At 47.7% G+C, this 21,757-nt stretch overlaps 1 protein-coding gene across 5 annotated transcripts in view; it reads right to left on the reverse strand.

Moving 5' to 3' along the window:
- Rgs8 (regulator of G protein signaling 8) overlaps positions 1–21,757 on the reverse strand; it is a 42,999-nt gene that overhangs the window by 14,579 nt on the left and 6,663 nt on the right. The window contains exons 1-4 of one of the 5 annotated variants that reach the window (XM_036202175.1): positions 16,786–17,013; positions 16,374–16,447; positions 11,881–11,982; positions 10,928–10,992 (exon numbers count right to left, since the gene is read on the reverse strand). In XM_036202175.1, coding sequence (XP_036058068.1) covers positions 10,928–10,992; positions 11,881–11,982; positions 16,374–16,393 — 187 coding nt within the window. In that variant the 5' untranslated portion in view covers positions 16,394–16,447; positions 16,786–17,013. Of the gene's footprint in view, positions 1–10,927; positions 10,993–11,880; positions 11,983–14,348; positions 14,478–16,373; positions 16,448–16,569; positions 16,712–16,762; positions 17,014–21,757 lie in introns of those variants that run through there. The other 4 variants (XM_036202174.1, XM_036202173.1, XM_036202172.1 and 1 more) reach the window with 4 other exon arrangements.

Raw genomic sequence — 21,757 nt, forward strand, 5'->3', positions numbered from 1 at the left:
CCTGCCATGATGAAAATGGACTGAACCTCTGAAAGTGTAAGTGAGTGTCTCAATTAAATGTTTTCATTTATAAGAGCTGCCATGGTCATGAGGTCTCTTCATAGCAAGAAAAAAAACCCGTAAGACACTGACCTTTGCTCCTGATTCCATCACTCCGTCTCCTCCCCATCCCTTAACACCACCACTGCCGCATACAGAGGACTTACTCTGGGTCTGGCCATCATGAACCCAGTGCATCACTACATCAGTGCAATTAAGAAGAGGCTCCGGGACTAGAGAGATGGGTCCATCAATAAAATGCTTGTTGTAGCGGTATTTGCAATATTTGCGCTGCCCATGACCTTGGGCTATAGAGCCCAAAGGAGGCGGTGCTTCCTGCCGTAGTCCGTGACCTCTTATAAGGAGTTGAAGAAGGGTCACATGCCCTTCCCCCTGCTCCTGCCTGCGAGGTAGATTCACTCCCAGTCAGATCAGAGGACGACTTCTGTTGTTTACTCTGTTCTGTATTCATGAGTGTATTTCCTCAATTTATATCTTAATAAATTCTGTTACCCACGTGGACTCATCGTACCACACAAGCATGAGGAGGGCCTGAGTTCAGGGCCTCAGACTGTATGTAGCAAAACAAAAGGCTGGGCTGGCTGGCCCAGCCTAATAGCTAAGTTCTATGTCAGTGGGAGACTCCGTTTCAAAAAACAAGGTGGATGGTCCCTGGCAAAAGACATGTGACCCCTAATTGCATGTGCATGCATGTGCATCTACACACATATGTACAGAGAGAGAGAGAGAGAGAGAGAGAGAGAGAAAGAGAGAGAGAAAGACATGGGCTCTGGTTTTGAATCCCACGTGACCTTGGAAAAGCACCCTACCATCTTGAAGCCCAAGAGGGAAATTTTATCTGTGAAGTGGAGACCATGCCAGGACTCACAGCATTGGACTGTTAACAGATCAAATGGAGCAATCCACTCAAAAAATGCCTAGTCCTCACTACGAGCAGTCAGCAGTGCTAACCCTTAGAGAGGCTTGGTTTACAAAAGGAATGTGAGATCTGAGAGAAGAATCGCCTGTGGTCACTAAGTCGGTAAAAGGAGCAAGGTAGATTTGCCTACACGTCTGGGTGACCTCAGAGCCCACTCTCCCTAATCCAGTGATCACTGTCTCCAAAGTGGAGACAAACAGTAACCCCAGTCAGGCAAACACACCAAGCATATGTGTGCCACAGCCCTGCAAAGGTGCCATTTGGCTCACAGACTTGGGGCTTGTCCAGCTGGAGGACACCTCCCATCACCTTTTCTATGGTGAGAACTGAGGCTATTAGGTAGCACCAAGAACCTGGAATCTACCAAAATTCTTCCTGTCCTGCAGCATTGACTGTCAGCCTGTCCACTAGTGAGTCTCCCAATGTGAGAGGGCTAACTCCTTCTTCTCAATACGCCATCAGACCTTCCCAGCCCTTAGCCAGGGACCACACGCGTCCCAAGAAACACACTGCTCTCTCTTTCAAGCCTCAAACTGATTGGCTGCCTGCAGTTCGGGGCGAGATCAGAGGGAACAAGGCACTTTGAAGTTGCCAGAGATTTCAAGAGAGAGTTGGAGAGGCCGGGAAAGGAGAAAGAATGGCCCTGTTCCCCTGGACTCTCCTGGTGTCTGGACCTGAAAAAGCATCACAATCAGACTGCAGCAAAGACAGTTACAACAAGCACCACAAAGGCCTGTGCGTCTGCACCTGCCCTCAGCCCTTCCTCTCAGCTCACCCACTGTCCTACCCACTCCCTCTCAGGCACAGCCTCCCCCTACCCTTTTGATATTCCCAGAGCAGGTGTCTCTACAGACAGGCCATGGAGGGGCACTGAGCGAAGAGAGGTCCCACCCGGGAACAATAGAAGTGAGTTCCGGGCGGTGGGGGGGGGGGGGGGCGGCACCGCTGCTTCAGGAGCCCCGCCTCCTGCCAGGGGCAGATGGCAGAAGGGAGCAGCAGCCTCAGTCGAGACCACTTGCCCCAGGCCTGGTCTGCATCTCTTGCTGTTGTGACCCAGCAAGCTTTTCATCTGCTTCTCCCCATCTCTCCCCAACTCCTCTCCGGTTCCTTGTCCTTTTGCTCCACTGCCCTTCCATCATTCTCTTTCCCTCCGGCAGGACCCTCTTCTCTGCCTTCTGTTTGTCCACAAACTGCAGTTGGTTCCGAATGCAGAGCGCTGATTTCATGCACAACAGCTCGGCGGCACCTGCTGTTATCCCTAGGGGTGGCTGTGTTTGTGTTAGCAATGCTGCTGATACTACAGGCCTGTGCACCCTGCACACTAGCCGTGGAAGACTGGAGCTCTGATCCAAAATCCCGCTCCAGAACTCTCCTCCTGAGCCCCCACCAACTTGTCTCCCACTATCGTGTCTGGGCTCCGACACGCAAGCATTGGTATGAGCTGGTGTGTAGAGAGGTGTGGCCTCTCTGCTCTTTGGTTCTCATAACTACAAAATGCAGATCCCATCAGCTCTTCTTCCTCCCCAGGGTTAAGGGGCATGTGATGAGTTCATACACACAAGTGACATGCAGACCCTGACTGGTAAACAGGGGGTGCTCAATGCCTGTTGATGACTGTTCCTTCGTGTTCTGGTGGAGTCGTGATCCAGAACTCCATGTGTAATGCCAAATGCAGTCCTGGCCAATTAAAGGTGGTGGACAGGCAGTGAATAGTTCAGGGAAACAGGAAAGGGAGTGTGTGGAAGGTGGGGGCTCTGCCTTCTTATCGTTTTATTTGCGTTTCGCTTGGGTTGTCTCTGGGTAACCCTCCCAGGAGTCAAGGCTCTGAAAACAGCATAAAGTTTTTGAGATCGGTGCCGAGCCAGCAACAGGAAGGGCCAGGCATGTGTCCAGGATTCCTGGAACAGTGGGCAGGATATTGGCGTCCTTTCGAACAGCCACAGAACCTCCAAGAACATGCCGTGGCCGCACATGCTGCCGGCTGCCGGCTCTCTCCCTGTGGTTCTTTCCTGCAGGGTGCTTACATAAGGGGAGAAATTGGGTCACTATGAATGAGCGGCAGCGAGGCTGGTGCAGCACAGAGGGTGGATTAGGTAACAGTTCAAGGTCCAGCAGTCCCGATTTAGCTGGCATCAAGGGTGGACTTGAGCCTTGCTCAGTTCCCAGGCTTGGGAAAACACAAAAGGACAAGAAAAAAAAATGTTTTTAAGCTCTGTGTTTTACCAAAGAACCCTCTCAAGGACTAGCACCCTCTTGCATTCCTGATCAATAGGGGGAAATAACCCAGTGAATAGGCCCCAAGTCAAGCAGAGGATAGGAATAGAAAAAGGTTTATACAAGCCAAGGTGCACAAGCTACTGGAGAAGGCAAATCCTGTTTGACTTGGAACCAAGCCACAGATTTGAATTTTGTAGAGAGGGCAGAACCTTTCTCTGTGTCACCTGTGAGATAATGGTTTTGAAGCAAATTACTATGTCTAATCAAGATTTATGTAGGAAATTTACTTAGGGAACAAACTATGTATTGCCAGTTATGCTATTTACTGACAGGCAATGTGAGGCTAATTGTGTCTCACATTTGTGATTACTGATTTCCTTCAATGATCTGTACTTTATTCATATATATAAACTCTGTGTGTGTGTGTTTGTGTGTGTGTGAGAGAGAGAGAGACAGAGACAGAGACAGAGACAGAGAGAGACAGTATATCAGAGTGACATATTACAGTAGCTTTGTAAGTTTCTGTGTCAAAAAGGACCTGAGAAACACCAGGATGGACACCAGGACATGAAGAGACAGTGACGTTCTGAGGCTACATGGCTTCTTATTCCTAAGATACAGGAGCAGAAGGAAGGAGATCCTGGGCTATCCCAGTGATCTAACCCCAATAAAGAAGTACTGTAAAGCCTCACAGACACTAGCCCATAGCCTGAAAGATCTCCAAATTCAGCACAAAAGAATATTTCTCAGATGAATTGGATGGAGGGATACTGCTGGGACTCTCAAAGGACGGAGCACATCAATATTTTACCTACCAGGCTTTTAAACACTACGCTCCCAGCAGGTTCTCCTACATTCATTAGGGGAGGTGGGTAGGAAGACCTGGAGGATCCCTAAAGCTCCTGGGCTGAAAAGGTTGAGTAAGGGGAAACACTCCTGGGCTCTCTCACTCTTCCCCTAAGCTGTTGCCTCAAGCTGTCTATGGGATCAGTAAGCTCACATTAGCTCAGGCCCAGAGGCTGCACAAAATGCATATGTTCTCAGTACAGTTAATGTGTTATAGCAAAAATAATAAAACAGCTACCTTTCATCCAGTCCTCCGTGTACCAGTCACACCATTTAGCATTTGGGGACAGCAACTGTACTGAATTCTCGCACTATACAAGCCATCATTCCCCTTTCACAGAAGAGGGAAAATGAGGCTCGCTGAGATTAGGTGATTGGCATAAGGTCACATCGCTGATAAATGACAGGATGGGTGTTGGGAACTTGCACGCTTGCTTCTGTTCAGACCTTTTACAAGCATGTAAGAGCTGTCCACAGCCTGGCACTCCTCCCAGCAAGGATAAATGCAGCACCTACGTTCCTGGGTATGAGAATAACTTACAGTAATGTTGACAGGACAAGAAAACTGAGACGTCCCCATCTCCACTTCACGTATCTGTTTCTAACTCAGCCTCTGCTCTTTTGGAACACCTGAAGCTGTGCGTTTGTTTGTTTGTTTGTTTGTTTGTTTGTTTGTCTCCTTTCTTTCTCTCTCTTCTTTCTTTCCTTCCTTCCTTCCTTCCTTCCTTCCTCCTCCTCCTCCTCTCTCTCTCTCTCTCTCTCTCTCTCTCTCTCTCTCTCTTCTTTTCCTCCTTGGGAAAACCTCCACACCACACATTTGGGATCCGTGATACCGATGTACCATTAAAGGAAGGTGCTGCCTGAGGATTTGAGGCCCTCCAGGCAATACAAAATACTCTGTTTCTTCAAAAGCCTGGGCCATCCACCCCACCAGAACACTGTTCTTTCCTGTTTTTGCATAATTGTGCTTGAAAGCAGAGCTTCTCAAGCTTCCACAGGATTCCCCATTCCTGAAAGACTTGTAGGAAAACACACTCCAGTCTTAAGCCCCGGGGACTCTGATTCCACGGGTCTGAGATAAGATGCAGAAATGTCCATTTCTTACATGCTCTCGCAGTTAAGCTGCCTTCTTTGGTTCACACTCTGAAGAAGACTTTTCTAGAATCTTCTGGCTTAAAGACAGTATGGGGAGAATGGAAACCTGACTATTTGCTCCAGAGTTAAAGATCATTTAGATAAATAATCTAAATTGTTGCACGAGCTGGTCATTTAGTTCCTACAGGATGGTTTGTTTGGGATCTTTTGCATAGTGGGTGTGTGACCAGTTCAATTCATTGTGTGTTTTGATATCTCAACCATTATCTGAAGGGGGTTAAGTTTTAGACACTAAAGGCTTCTCCATTGGTCTTGGTTTACAGAGGCAATATTATGACTGTAAAGGGCTCTCTGTGGTCCTGTTTCCTCTGACCTAGCATTTCCTGGGTCCCATGGGGCCAGGTGAACAGAACCCTTTCTGCAGGTTCCAAACAAACTATCAAACGAGAATTCCTTCCAAAGTCAGTGCTCAGAGGGCAGTGCTGGGTGGTCCAGGAGGGATCGAGTGTGAAAAGTGAGAGAGAATGGGGAGAAGCATGCAGCCTGAAGGAATGCTTAACACTGTAACTCAGTAGCGGGGGTGGGGGGTGGGGTGGGGGGTGAGCTCTGTGAGTTCGAGGCCAGCCTGTCTCCAAAGTGAGTTCCAGGGAAGGTGCAAAGCTACACAGAGAAACCCTGTCTCGAAAAAACAAACAAACAAACAAAGAAACTCAGTTTCTATGTTCGAAAAATAGGAAGGAGGGATACAAGAGCAAGGTAAAGACAAGAGGAGGTAGATAGAATGAAAGAGAAGGGGTGGGGAAGAGGAGGGAGAGCGAGAGGGAGGAAGGGAAAGAAAGAAGGGAAGGAAAAGCAGAAAGAGAGTCTTTCTTCAGAGCTCAGGGCTAAATACCCCTCTAAAAGCAGGCCAGGCAAGCACATGCCTGACTTCATGAAAAATAAAACAAAAGCTAGGCACACTGTCTTTTTCTGTCTTCCAGCTGCCTAACAGGAGAGATCTCCCACAAACTGGTTTGGTTCTGTTGGGCACAAGCTTCAGAGCAAAACACACACACACACACACACACACACACACACACACACACACACACACACACACACGTGCGCCGCATCCCCCTTCAGGGCAGACTACATGCCCAATTCAGATATGGAGTCTAATTGTAATTGGATGAACGGGAGAAAGCTTCCAAATTAGCACACATTAGACATCCTCCTAGTTAATGAAGCCATCAGCAATGTCAACTTCAGTGGCGTTAGTTAGTTTCTAAGAAAAGCACTTAGCAAGTGATTACCTTTCGGCCCTCCATGAGTGCTTTCCCTCTGCACTCCTCTGGAAACAAATACAATGGGAAATAAGGCTACTCTAAATATTTTCCTTTCAGGTTGTTTTTTTAATTCGAAGGTTTTGAAGACAGTAAAGTTGCCTTCTGTTGCCTGAGATTTGAGCCCCTGCAGTGCTCAAAAGAACGAACAAACGAACAAATGAACGCGGGTGCTTTGGTCCCCCTTCTGGTTGCTGGAGCCATTTCAGCTGAAAGGCTCTCTTATATAACCATGCGTGCAATGCTTCATCAAAGCACCTGCCACAGGTGATTGGCTATCACCTAGCCTCACGCCTGCTCCAGAGAATACCCTGGGACAAGGATAGAACCAACTTCAGCCTCTGACGCATCCTGTTCCAGCTCCTCTGTTGGACAAGTAAGAAATCTGATTTCCTAAATAGCCAAGGTTTCCATGAAGGTCACCTAACTATCCAGGAGTAAGTGGGGGACAAAATCAGGACCATAGATCTGACTACCAGCTAGCATTCAGCACTTACATGTCCAAAAGCCTGGTCCCTGGCAATGGGAACCATCCTCCCAGACCAGTGGGACTTCTGGCAGTGATGAGACAGAATTGCAATCCTAAGGCCACCCCAGTTTTCTCCTCCCCTTCTCTGTGAGCGCGCCTGATGTCTCAAAGACCGACATTCTCCATCAGAGACAGACCACGGCCTCTGCTGCGTGTGCTACCATCCCGGCTGCACGGTCTGTGCATAATGAACAAACACATCTTTAAGCAATAGTTAAATTAGTGTCAGAACAACAGCAGATCCAGGGGGGCCAAGATGCTCCAGAGGTCAAGAATGGGAAAAAAATAAAGAGTCACCTGATTCTGCGAAATGAAAAACACCTGGGAAGGACAGACACCTCGGAGTGAAGGATGACAGAGGAGTGGGTTCTAGGCTGACACCCACTGTTCTGGGTACCAGTCATTCCGGAATCCTGTACTCTTTTATTTACTCCTTGGGGTATCATGAGTCTTACTCAGAAGCTCGGCACACGTCCCATTGGTGCTGTCAAGGACAGGCACGTGTGAAATCCCCTTGGAGAAGTTTAACCAGCCCTGATGGAGTCACGATACAAACCCAAATTAATTCAACTTTTTTTTGTTTTTTGAGATAGGGTTTCTTTGTGTAGTTTTGGTACCTGTCCTGGAGCTTGCTCTGTAGACCAGGCTGTCCTCGAACTCACAGAGATCACCTGCCTCTGCCTCCCAAGTGCTGGGATTAAAGGCATGCACCACCACCGATGCCTGGCTAATTCGACTTTTAGAATGTTGTCAGCGTCTTTTAAAATGGCCTGGGTTCCAATTGCTCTGCAGCCTTCACAGGGGAATAAACATCCAAATCCTAGAAGCTTAAAGTTCTTCTACCATTGACCCTAAATACTGTTTTCTTCCTAAGAGTTCTTATACCACTGGCTCTTTATTTCTGTACTAAAAAGAAATAAAAACAGAACCTCAGACTCCAAGAAGGATTGAAGAACTTCATAGTTCAAAAAGCCTGTTTTTTGTAGCACTTTGACAAAGTAGCAAATTGGTGCCAGCTGTTACCCGTTATTGGGAGTCCTATCTTAGAGCAGTGTTATGGAATTCCAGGAACCCCTTCTGTGACAGGAGGACCAATCAGCTGCAGATCCAAGAGTCACCAAATCAAGAAGATGAAACTGAATCTCTAGGTCTCGCACAGACTTAATGTTAATAATACAAAATCCACTGTCAAGGTATTTGTTTTGCATTTATATATATATATATATTTAAATATATATATATATAAAAGAACCCACAGCATCATTACATCACATCCTGAGTAGAGTCCAGAGTTGTGTATGTGTTTCTGCAGGTGGTAGCAAGCTAGTAGACATCTCTAACCCCATTTTAGAATGAGGAAACGGCCTCAGGGACTTGAACTGAGTGAATCAGTGTGAGGCTGAAATAGAAACCAAACTTTAGGATGACCTTGAATCAAAGCCAGCCAGAAGATATAAAGTGGGAGCGACACTTGTCCTGCAGAATATGACTCCAGGAAAATAATCAATAGCCTGGTTTTTAGAAAGGCATTACCATCTAACTCTAAATATCCTATAGATGCCACTACCTTGGCAAATTCACTATTGAACTTGCTACTGGGACATGGTTGTGTGTTACATATGCTGTATATACCCACGCTGAATTATTTTCCTGCCTAAGTATATCCCATGGAATACCAAAGTCACAATTTTTTATAGTATGCACTTATTCTTAGATATTTCAGTTTATTTTAAAATCTATTCAAAAGTATTTGTTCAGCTGGAGAGATGGCTCAGTTGGCAAAGTACTTGAGGTACCACCAAGAGGATCTGGACTTGGATCCCCAGCACCCACATAAAAAGATAAGTATGCTGCCGGGAAAGCAGAGACTGGAAGGTTCCTGGATCTCACTGGCCAGCTAATCTTGCCTAACTGGTAGGCCCCAAGTTTACTGAAAGACCATCTCAATAAAATAAAGTGGATAGCAGCAAGATGGCTCAGCAGGAAAGGGCATTTGCAACCACTCCTGACACCTAAATTCAGTCCTCAGGACCCTCATGGTAAAAGCAGAGAATCAGTTTCTGGAAGTTATCCACTGACCTAAACAGGTGCACTGAGGCATGCACGAGCCCATATACCTACACCACACACACACACACACACACACACACACACACACACACACACACACACGAATGAATGAATGAATGAATGAATGAATGAATGAATAAAAAAATAAATAAATGTTACAAATAAAGTGGAAAGTGACAGAAGACAACACCTGACAGCAACCTCTGACCTCACAAATGCACAAATGTGCGCACACACACCTGGGCACACAGGTTCACGCACATGAAATACCTACTTGTATAACACACACACACACACACACACACACACACACACACATACACACACACAAAGCATTTGTTGAATTGTTTATTAAGAACAAGAAGCGAAGTCAGAGGAAGTAATTTCATCAAATTAAAAGCAAAATCACTTCTTGTTTTTGGATGATGATGATGATGACGGTACAATGCTGAGGACGGAACCTGGAGCCTCACACAAGCTAGGCCAATACTGAACCACATAACTACCTTCCCAGACCTGGACAAGTAAAGTCACTTTTCATAGCATCTGCTAAAAAACCAAGGGACTCCACCATGACTACCCAAGTATCTAGTAACCAAGACGGTCAACAGCGAGAGCGCAGATCTGAAACCCACTCACAGCCTTCAGTTTAATTGTCCAAAAACACATTCCCCCCCGATTAAATAGGAACAACACAGCAAAATGCAAGCAGCCCTTCTGCTCCCAGATCTCACACTGACGTGACGAATTGGGGAGGAACACCGAATGTCTGTCTGCAACCTTCCTGTCTCCTCAGAACACCCCCTCTCTCCTTCCCGCCCCTGCACTGCCACTTCCATGTGCTTAATGCCACGGGGATTTCAAAGCCCAGCAGATTTGGACTTGCTCACCATGAGAAACAAAAAAGCACTGAAAAGTTTGATGAATGATAAACTGCCCTCTGCACGCCGCAATATGCACAACTCTTCCTGTCTTTGTAGGAAACAAAGGACACAGCAGCTGAACAGGGAGAAAACCGGGAGAGGGGGAGGGCAAAGTGCTGCTCTAGCCAGGAAGTGGGGGCACAGTGCAGCTGAGACAGTCATCCCTCGAGATAAAGAGGGAAATTCTGTCAATCCAAGAGATTGCTGAAACACACACAATTCTCAATTAACTAAGTAGCCCAGTGATTTGGAGGAAGGGGGTCATGAAATCTAGCCTGGAACCCAGATCTTCTCATTCCCCGCAGTCCATAACTCCCATGACCTAAGCTGACTTCTATCTCGTGAACATTGCTGAGCGGCCAGCCACAGTGAGACATGCCTGAAATCCCAGTGCCTGGAAGGTGGAAGCAGGGGAATCCCGAGTTCAAGGCCATCCATGACTATATAGCATGTCTGAGGCCAGCCTAAGCTATAAACACCCCATTTCAAAAAGACGGTTGAAGAGCGTTGAACCAAGAGCTTCACACATGCCAGACAAGTACATAACCACTGAGCTACCTTCCCAGCCCTAGAAAAACCAAGTCACTTTCAATGGCATCTGCTAAAAACCAAGGGACTCCACCATGCCTACCCAAATATCTAGTAACCAAGATGGGTCAACAGTAAGAGCACAGATCTGATAAATTAATAATATAATATAATACAGTGTAATGACTGAGAACCTTGGGCCTCTTTGGACTATGGTTTGAATACAGAAAACGGGGGGGGGGGGGATATAACCCCTGACTACATTTAAAATACCTGTTTTCTTGTCTCTCTCCGGCTGCGTGCAGGGTTATAGAGGGCTGGGGTCTCAGCCCAGTGTCCTGAGCCTAGGAAGTGTTCCCTACATCTTTTGCCACGTGGATGATTTGCTCCAACGTGATGCGACCTGATTTCTACTTACACTTATGAGAGAGGAGCACATCAAAGGAATCTGCCCACCTCGTCGCTTCTTCTGTGGAGAGTCTCCTAGGAAGCAAAAGCATCTCTCTGAGGATTTCTGACACATCTCGTCTCCCCCAGCCACTACTCAGACTTGCCCAGATCTCTTTGGATTGGTGGAGAGCAGATACATACCATCCCTGGGCCCCTACAGTTCCACTGCTGTCAGTTGGTAAATTTTTCAAGCGAAAGCTGGGGAGACCTCTAGGTAGGGGGTGGGGCTACAGCTTGGTGGCAAAGTGCTTACCTAGCACGAATGAGGTTCTGGGTTTTCTCCCCCAGTACCAGAAAGAAGAAATCACCCTGGATGGGAATTCAGAGAATCCCATACATTACTTTTGATCTGAACAATAAAGATATGTAGCTATGTGGTTTTGAGATGTCAACATGACGAGGTGAAGAAGTGGGGCTAGTCTTGGAGACAAAAGAGGCTCAACTCACCTTTTACTGCCACCCCAGATTCTTCACCTCTTGGAATGGAGACAGGGATGCCCCTTTCAGAGGTGAGTGAGGTTGAACAAGGTGACATTTGTGTCATCACTGAATACAGTGTCTGCACAGAATAGGTGCTGAATCTGGATGATCTGAATCCCAGCACATTTCTAGAGTAACTTTGGATGTTTATTTCCAAAATGAGAGCTCAGATTGACAAGCCGGAGAATAAAGAAGTGTACTTCCCACCCACGGCTTCAGACACTGATGGCGACACTGTTTCTTAGGGGAATGAGAGTTCCCGCCTGACGTCACCGAGTTCTGCTTTCCTGTCACTCACATGCAGGGATGGGAAAGGAGCTGCTGAGAGACCAGAATGTATCATCTTGTGGTTCATCTAGTCAACAACTCCCTAAAGAAAAGGGTCCCATAGACACCCCACAGTGTGGGTACCCAGGAACCCAAGGCGGCCATACTACTCACTTGAGCGCGCGGTTGGGTTTGTCGGGAAGAATGGCTGTGAAGTCACTACAGGAGTCCGATTTGTGCGACAGGCAGCCCAGTCGAGTCCTCATGCCTTTGTTCCTGCAGAAGGAAGGGAGCTGTCATGACCACAACTGCCAGCTCTGTAAAGGACATCTGGACCTGATGCCCTCCTCACCCCAGGTGGCCTCAGAAGAGCCCATCAGCCAGAAGAGAGGCAAGGGCTGTGTCCGTGCCTTGTCTCACTATAGGCATAATAATAATAGTAATAATAATTCCCTTAGAGGCTGAAGGCTTTTTAAAGCTGTCATGGCAAGTTGATGGTAAGTCAATGGAGGTCATGAGCTTGGGAGAATTTCTAAATTCGGATCCTCTGTAGGGAGTAGAAACACAGCAGCGACACACTAGCAATCCACATTCTGCTTTCCCAGGCGAAGGGCAAAGAGGCAGGGTTGGCGACGGCGGCAGCCCCGAACTACGAGGCCATGAGAGCAAGGCCCCCACACAGAGGAGAGGGGAGCCTCAAAATGCAGGGATGCACAGCAGACAGAGTCAGGGCACACCGTGTGGGGCTTCAGCGCAGGTCAGTTCCCAATCGGCCTCTCTCAGCTCACCTCACTAAGACAGGCTATGTGTACAGGATTGGCTCTGGACCACAGGGATTGATGCCTGCTGGTGAGAGGAACGATGGGTGATGCCCACAGTGGAGAGCCAGTGTCCCCTGTGACAGATGATGCCTGTTTAACTTGTCCTGTTTACCTTCAGGCAGGGGCTGGCATACTCCAGTCCTGCGAAGTATCTGGGGACATAGTTTTATAGGAACACAACACCGTCGTTTGTTCACATAGTGTCTAAAGATGCCTTCAACTTCAAGGGGAAAGTTAAGTAGTTGCAACACTGACCATACAGCCCCGCAAAGCTGAAAATATTTACTCTCAGGCTCAGGACAACAGAAGTTTGCTAACCTTTGACCTTTAACCATGGCAATTCCTCACATTAAGGGCAAAAGTAAGTGTGGGTGTGCAAGGGTGGAGGGGTGGTAATCAGACCAGACCAGTCTGGCTTACAAAAGGAACTACCACATGCATCACGGGATATTGCCATGGGAATAGTCCTACAACATGCCATCCTCACATGCTGACAGCAAGTCCTCTGGCCTGGCTTGCTTTCCCTCTTTTTCACAAATCCTAAAACTAGAAGTCATCCAATTCAATCACTCTCATTGATTTCAAATGGATTTCCACTCCCCAGGCTGTTCATTTTCTTTGTTCACAGAAATCTTATCTGACATCTGTCTACTGAGATGGTATTGTACTTGGCAGGGATGGACATTTGTATTCCACAACACATCTCTGCAGAGCCCCTTAGAGTTGGAGCATCCAAGTTTCCAGAAATATCCTCTCCTACAGGAAATCTCCTTGTCCCTACCTCTCCTTCCAGGCAGACTGCACTGCGCATCCACTTATTTCATGGCATTTCAAAACATTTGCTACAGTTAGTCTGTCTCCTGAAACAGAGAGCATCTTCCGTGTCCATTCACTCTTACAGATCACAGGGTACCCGGTACCCAACCATTCAAGCAACTGATTAAAAGCCCTTTGAATCATTGCTGCTGTGAATTCAGGCAAAGGTCCTGCTCAGGCTGTAACACGGGTCAGGACCCAACCAGCAGCCCACTCGGTGCCTTGGGATCATCAGTCATAAAAACAGTCAGATCACTGCCATCAAGAGCCACAAACAGGACTCTCAGAAAGTGGCAAATCCACACATGCTTTTGTACACCAAGGTTTGGGGCAGGCTAGTTTAAAGGGTACTGATTGCCCTCAAGACAACTCTGGGCCATTCCAATAGTTCACAGAAGCAAGTTTACTTTGGAACACAATGGTTTTTATCTTTCTAGGCAAGACTTGAATCATAATCTCCTAAGTGGGAAATGATGGGAGCAGACACAGGAGTGAAAGGCTAAGAGGAAGGAAGAAAAGGAGGGAAAGAGAAAGGAAGGAAGGAAGGAAGGAAGGAAGGAAGGAAGGAAGGAAGGAAGGAAGGAAGAAAGAAAGAAAGAAAGAAAGAAAGAAAGAAAGAAAGAAAGAAAGGGAAAAGAGGGGGGAAAGGGGGGAAGGATCTTTTCCCCCAGCCGCCTTTTCTCTATAAACCCCTGTCCCAGTAACCCAGAGTTCCATATAAGTTCATGCACAGCCCCTTATCCTACCCCAAAAGTCACTCTACCGAGTGAACAAGAGAGCACGGGGCTAAGGCAGCTCCTACTTGCAAGGCTGTAACTTTGCAAGAAGCACAAAGGTTAGACCAATACAGTGCACACCGAGGTCCAGCAGAACCAGTGCCGGAGGACTGGCCACCTAGAGCTTCAGAGATGGGCCAGGCTCAAACAGCAGGACAGGTGAGAGACCAGAGGTGGAGCAGAGAAGAGGGGCAGGGACGAGAAGACAGGTCATCCATCAATCCGTTACCTGCGTGGCATCAGTAAGGCAGCCATACAGGCATCCGCTTATGGTTACCCCTTGGGCTGGTTTGCAGGGACGTCAGGGCAGGAAATAAGACTGCGGGGTTCAAGGATTTACCCTCTCACGTCCTCTCACCTAAAATCAAAGAGTCTGCTGTAAGAGGGTTCACCCTCTCACATCTGTCTGCAAGATACACCACCATTCCAATGGCTCTCCACCATCAGAGTACTTCCCCCACAGCACCCACAAATGTCAGTGTGTTCTTAGCAAGGGTAGCCAATCAAAGATGGACAGGGACAAATGTCAGGAGGCTTCGCATTGCTGGCTGTTAGTCAGATGTCCCTACTTCCCCAACCACTGGCCATCAAAATTGGGACATGCACCCTTGGGGAGGCATGGGCCTGGCAAACCAAAAATGACTGTTCTCTTTATCTTACTAGACTGATTGATGCCCAAGTGACCAGTCCAGAAGGGACCAGGGAGGAGAGGCTCTTGCTCCAAAATCATCTGATTGGATGCTGCTCTGGTTCCCACCTCCCTCCAAGGGCACCTGCCCCAGGTGGAAATGAGCCAGTGCTTGAGAAAAAGGGAGCAAGGAGGTGGGGTGCTGAGGGGCCTTGGAGGTAAGCCACCAGACACCCTCACCACTGGGCATGCTCCTTGGCGGGGATCCCAAACACAGGCTGCAGAAACAAACATGCAAGTCACTCTCTCTAGCTCATAAGGAGGTGAACCTTCCTCAGTTTGGCCCATTCTTGACCCGATACAGGGAAGACTTGGGGATGGAGGAAGGGGATGTGGAGGCTGAGCCTGACTGGCTTGTAGCCTCTCCTTCCCATGGGTACCGTTGGCAGTGTTTCAGACCATTGTTCCCACAAAAAGAAAGCTGATAGGAAGAGCTGCCTACCTCTCCATAAAAGGTTCCCTTGGGGAACCCTGCCACCAAACGTAGAATCCATTTTAAAAGAAACCTAATTTAGATAGATAAGAATCCTGTGTGGCTGCGCCATTTAAATTGTCTTGGTATTTATTACCTTGAACATTTCACAAATACTTTTTAAAATCACTTTCAGAATAATTCTATTAACAAAATAGAAGGATGACTTTATTAACACTGAAAAGAAAACAGAAAAGGAAAAAAAAAAAAAACCAGGTTTTATGTAAAGGCTCATCCTAGTGGGTCATGTTCCCTGACAACAGGGGACATTTCCTTAACCACTGCCCTAAGTGGGAGTGCACCTGCTTTCCAGAAGTCAGCCAACAAGGCCCTTTGCAACTCTAAGGGTCTCCAGAAAGCATGTCTGGGCACCTACGCCTCATTTCCTCTTGCTTATAAAAATCTGTCCCCAGGGTAGGGGCCTTTATTATTCTGCAGCTGAGCAGAGCAGAGATCACTGCCCACATACACCACAGGCAAGGACGTTTAGGGCAGGGGACCCTTGGGCTCTGTCCCTGACTGCCACTGATCCTTCCCTCTCCTGCTGCCAGCCCACACTGGCTTGCTGGTGCTACCCAGTTGTCTCCGGTCTCCCCCCCACAGCGCGTGCGACATCCAGCACCTCCAAAATCACCCCCCCCCCCGAGTGAGGTTAGCTTCGGATTCCCTAAATGAGAAACAGCCGGATACTCTGCCTCAGCTGCCTTGTCCACACCAGGATTCAGAACCCTCGGGGCTTCTATCCCATTTGGCTCTAGACAGACTTATAAGGGACAGATAAGGGGTTACCCAGAGCCTGGAAAGTTCAAAGATATGACCCGACCCCCCCTCCAACACATACACAGTATCCTTGGAAGTGGGCACCAAGTCACAAGTAACTAGAGCAGACAGGATAGAAAAAGATGACATTCAAGGTGCAGAGGGGGGAGCATACGAGCAAAAAAGAAAAGATTTATAAGGAAAAGAAGAGAAATTAAGCTCAGCGGGGAGAAAGCAATCAATATGCATGAAGAGGCAGGTTAATTAAATATGTATAATGCAACCAGCTTTCCCACACCCCAGCAAGGAAGAAGAAAGGCAGAGCCAATACTTACTGTCGTTGACCGGTCCTCATGGCCTGCAGGTCTTTGCCAAGTGGATGGTCAGAGACGCTGAGGGTTAAGGAACTCTAAGGAAAGAGTAGATCTTTCTTTTAGCAGTGAAATCCTTGGCAGGTGAAAGGCATGTTTGCAGGGACACATAGGCTCACGCATGCATACATATATACATAAGCATGCATGCACAACACACCTCCCACCACTTGAGCCAGGCAGCAAGCGGCCCCAAAAGCTCTTCTCTCTGCTTGTCACATCCAGTAAATACTGAAGCAGCCTACACCCAGCAGGCGGCGGCTCAGCTCCCGGGCACAGTCTGCACGCCCATCCTCATTGGCAGCACGCAGGAGATGCCCCCAAGCAGAGCTGACCTGGCACGCATCTCGTACCTTCCTCCTTCGGCCTCACTAACCTGCAGCTCCTTTGGCTGCAGCTCAAGGAGAAGTCTTTCTCCAGCCCACAGCAGCTGCTCTGCCCCCCAGCCAAGAGTAGGTATTAACTCTTCAGGCCACCAAGTAGCTGAAAATCCAGGGAAGGGTGCTTCTCTTAATGAGCTCTGCTGCTGGCTGGGAGGCTGGAGGCTGGAGGCTGGTGGCTGCACTGGAGCACAGGGAGCATAAAGATCTTGCCCCAGACAGCTGCTGACAGCAGGAGCCAAGCCGAATCAAATCTCCTAATGAGCCAGGAGGAGGGGGCCTGTCTTGCTGGGTGTGATGTGATGTGATAAATGCAGAGAGCGAGAAAGCTACGGGGCAGGTCACACATCTAAATTCCACCCCCTTTCTCCCAATTCTATTGCACAGCGCTCCCAAGCCAAACCACACAGCCCTGAAATTACCCCCTCTCTGCCAAGTCTCAGCTGTCCCCTTACTCAACAGAGGAACCTCTCCCCTAGCCCATTTCCATACCCTCACCCCACCAGGATCAACCCCACCGCTCCCCACTCCTTAATGAGAAATTCCCACCTCCTCTGCCTCCTGGAACGTGCAGATTTCCCAACCCCATGCTCCTGCCTCTCACCTGGTTTTTCCTACAGTAGCAACTCACCTCTCTTTCCTCATCCATCACCTAGCAACTCCCCCCCCCCAGACTTGCATTTGTGATGGAGTGAGACTTTTTCCTTTGTTCTGCCCGATCTGCTCATCATCTCTCTGTTTCTGTCTTTCCCCCCCTCAATATTATTTCCAAACCTCTATACCCACATAGTTCTTCGTACCGTCTGCTTCTGTTCCAGAAGGGAGATCCTTCCTGTTTGTCCTAGTTCTCTGAAAGTGGTACCCAGACTGGCAGTCTGAGCATCACCTGGGAATGTGATGGGCATGCCACTGCTCAGGCCCCCTGCAGAGACCTTTGGTGGCAGAAACTGGGAGTGGGACCCAGCATGCCCGGAGATTCTAATACACCCTAAAGTTTGCAACTCCTCTGGGATAAAGCTTGCCTTCTCTTCTCCATCACATTCTCAGGCTCTTTGGCTATTCCCATGTCCGTTCAAGAACCAGCTTCAAATACACCTGGCCTTGTGGCAAGTTATTTCTCAAGCCAGAAGTTAGAAGATGTTTCTTAGGAAAGTAGAGGCTTTGTAATAAAGACAATCAATTCCATTTATTTGACTCAATACTGGGGATTGTGTTGCTCAATACTGGGGATTGAACCAAGAGCCTTACAGATGCTAGGCCAGCGCTCTACCGCTAAGCTGTATTTCCAGCCTCTCTTTTTTTTAATTTCAGACAGGATCTCCTTAAGTTGCCTAGGCTGTCTTTAAACTCACTCTGTAGCCCAGGCAGGCTTTGAGACTGCCATCCTTCTAGGTTAGCCTCCTGAACAGCCAGCCATCAGGCCCAGCTTATTTAACATTATTAAATGTGTAAAGCAGAACTAGGCTGGTGGGCGGCTGCAGAGATGGCTCCGTGATTAAGAATACCGACTGCTCTTCCAAAGGTCCTGAGTTCAATTCCCAGCAACCACATGGTGGCTCACAGCCATCTGTAACGAGATCTGGTGCCCTCTTCTGTATATGCAATTAAATACATACATACATACATACATACATACATACATACATACATACATACACAAACAAATAAACTAGGCTGGCGGTACAGCACTCACAAGGCTGAGGCCATAGGATCAGGAGTTCAAGGACAGCCTGAGCTTCCTCCACCTTCACAAACCAAGTATAAAACACTTTCATGAATTGTCATTCTACAATTCCACATAATACAGTCAGGAAGCTTACCATCCCCATGCTACAGATGAGGACGCTGAGACTAGATGTGATAAAGTTTCTTTTTTTTTTTTTTTTTAAATGATACAATACACAATGGCAGCACAAGAACCAACATTGGTGTCTTAGGACTCTGACAGGGGAGCTTTTGCTCCTATGTCATGCTGGGACACGGTCTCTCTGAGCATAGCTATTGGTGCATGACCCACGTTCTGACAGTGAAATTAATGTGCTCTAATCACTCATTGCCTAGTGCTAGGACGAAATAGAAACCCTGATGCTGCCCCCACAGCGACTCACTCTCTCTCTAGTAATGTCCATAACATCGCTCTGTTAGGCAAAGGTGCCTTCATGTTACCAAGTGAGATGTCTTCTTGAAACACGATGCTAGCTAAAATTCAGTGTTAAGCTGAAAGAGAATTTTTCCCTTTCTAGATCCTTTCCTGGTATTTTGTAGCATAAGGGGGAAAAATCCATGGATAAATATTGCTCTCATCCAAGATATGTTTACACCTTGAGAGAGGTGGTCCACAGAGCTAATGTTTAGGGATCATTTTGTATGTGCTAGACACTCACTAGAGTTCATTTAATTCCCACAATAAATTTACAAAGCCAACATCTTCATCAGCCCCTTTCTTAGGTGCAAAACCAGAGACCGGTCATTTACAAACAGCAGAGCTGGTGTCTGGCCTCTAATGTGGTACTGCTATGCCCCTCCCTCTTACCCAGATGTGATGTCATTAGCAGACCCTTCCCCACCAGGGCTAATATGGGGCAAAGGTTTTCTCAGAGTTTTGTGTTGTCTGATCCACAGGAAGGAAAGGCACGAGGGAATGTGTGTGAGGCTGCAGATGGGCTTGAGTCTGGGGCAGGAGCTGATGAATACTAACCATACATCAGAGTCTTCAATTAGCCCAGTGTCGAGAAGGCAATAAGTCAAATGTTTTGGGAAAGATGCCATAATTAATAAAGTTCTAAAAGGAAAGGTGAAAATGGAAAGAATGGGCAGGCATGGAGAGCATTGGGAAAAGAAGACAGGCAAACCTGACCCTGAAGTCTCTGCCCACACACTCCTAGGCACTAGTGTGGAACCGTAGAATGCCAATCTGAGAGGTGCAAACCTGATACAGTCCTGTCTATTGGAGGACTCCCCCAGAAGCTTCCAGAGACAGATGTGGGAAGAATTCCAGGGGGAAATGGGGTGTCATTTCAACACCAGGGAAACTGAGACAGAAGAGCCACATTTGAGGCCAGTCTGGGATACAGAGGGAGACCCTGTCTGAAGACAATGACAGCAAAATTTCCAAGCTCAACATTAAGCTGGCTCCAAAGTCAAGCATTCTACCATGGGTTTCTCTCCTGGATGGATGATGCAGGAAAGGACAAAAACTGTATAGTTCTAGGATGCCAGAATTCACCCACTTGAACTCTGATTCCCCCGGGGTGCTGGTCAAGCTTTTGTGGCTACTGCTCCTGACTCCCTAGCTGAAAACTGGCCCCAGCTTCTGTTTTTCTCAAGGAAAGCTGTGATGACCAGCCTGGATTTGGCTGTGTAGGTGACCCAGCAACCCCTCTGCTCTTTCCATTTTAAAGCAGTCTCCTTGGGAACCATCTTCCCGGGCGCAGACCAGTCCCGCAACTCTGAAATTAGAGCTGCACCAACGAGGCTCTGCTGGACAGCTCCACACACCACCACCACCACCACCACCACCACAAGGCCCACAGACTCCAGGTATGCCCAGCAACCTTGCTCTCAGCCCTTCCTGCCTTCCGGCAGGGCTCCCTCTGTTTGCTCATGACATCACTGCATCCTCATCCCTGGGGTAACAAGTGCAGATATTTCTGGCATCTTCTTCATTTCTCTTGCTAAATTGGTGTTCCAATCTGATCATTGTGTTTCTGAATTATTCCTTAGCTCCATTCCCCTCCCATCCATTGACACAGAGGTTATTCAGCTCCCCAAGCAGGTCTCCCTGCCCCACTCCTCCCCCACCCACCACCACCCACAAACCTCAGTTACCCGCGGAACAGACACCCTAAGCAGATCAACTGTGTAATAATCTTTGATGGGCTCCATTGCGGCTCCTCTGTTTGCCTGACAATAAGCTGGTCCTGCTTCTCGGTCTGGTTCTATTGCTCTCTCAAATACATACCTTCACGCCCATGCACCTGCTCCCTCCGTTCAGACAGCCCTATCCTGTTTCTGCCTCTTAACTTCCAGCTCCTTGGCCAACCCCTTTACCTCTGAGCTAAAAGCTCTCCTTCTGAGCTCGTTCAGAAAGACTTCAATTAGAAGAGCTGCTCTATCCCAATCCCACCACCTTGCGGTGTGATTTCTGACAGCCTGAACCACGGTCTAGTTTCATTTGTAGTTTCCAATCCTCCCAAATTGATTTCCACTCCAGAAAGACAGCCTCTATGATTGACTCCCTTTGCTCCCAACTCTCATGGCTTCATGCGGAGTAGGTGTTTAATACCCTGGCTAACTCTGAGTTATGAGTTCTTTTAAATATTTTAGTTTTATTTACTTATTTTGGGGGGAGGTGGTAAAGAAAAAGAAAAATCACCAAGCCTTCCTTATGGCCAAAATGTCTTAAGACATCTGCAGTCTCCTGGCCAGAATGGAAGTCGGGAGAAGGCTAACAGCTTTTGGGGACAGTAGCACAGGTACAGAGGGCTTTTATAAACGGTCCCAACAGCCCGATCTGGGCAGGGTAGAATTAATCAGGAACAAAAGGGGCACCTGGCATTGCCACACAGGCCCGAGAATAGAATTAAATTGAAGATAAAAGGAATTAAAATCTGCACTATAATATTTTAAAAAGCCATGATAGAAGAGGTTTATTGCCAAATGCCCTCCTGTGTATTTATTTAATCAACATACCACCTAGGATAGCACCACATTCAAAGCTCTTAATGAAAGTCATTTGGATATCAGATTTGAATTCTGGTCAGCATGCTCAAGCTCTTCCACAAATCTTTTAAAAGCAATTTCCACTGCTCGGCTTCCCGGTAACAGCAGAAACCTGAATCAACATATGCTGCATTGATTGGGGGTTTCCATGGAGACTGGAAGGACATAGGGAAGAGCAGGACAGAAAGAGGACACCTGACCCAAAATTCTACTCTAAAACAACAAAAACACGCAGCTCATGCTCAT

The sequence above is a fragment of the Onychomys torridus genome, chromosome 11 (assembly GCF_903995425.1).
Source record: "Onychomys torridus chromosome 11, mOncTor1.1, whole genome shotgun sequence".
NCBI lineage: Eukaryota > Metazoa > Chordata > Mammalia > Rodentia > Cricetidae > Onychomys > Onychomys torridus.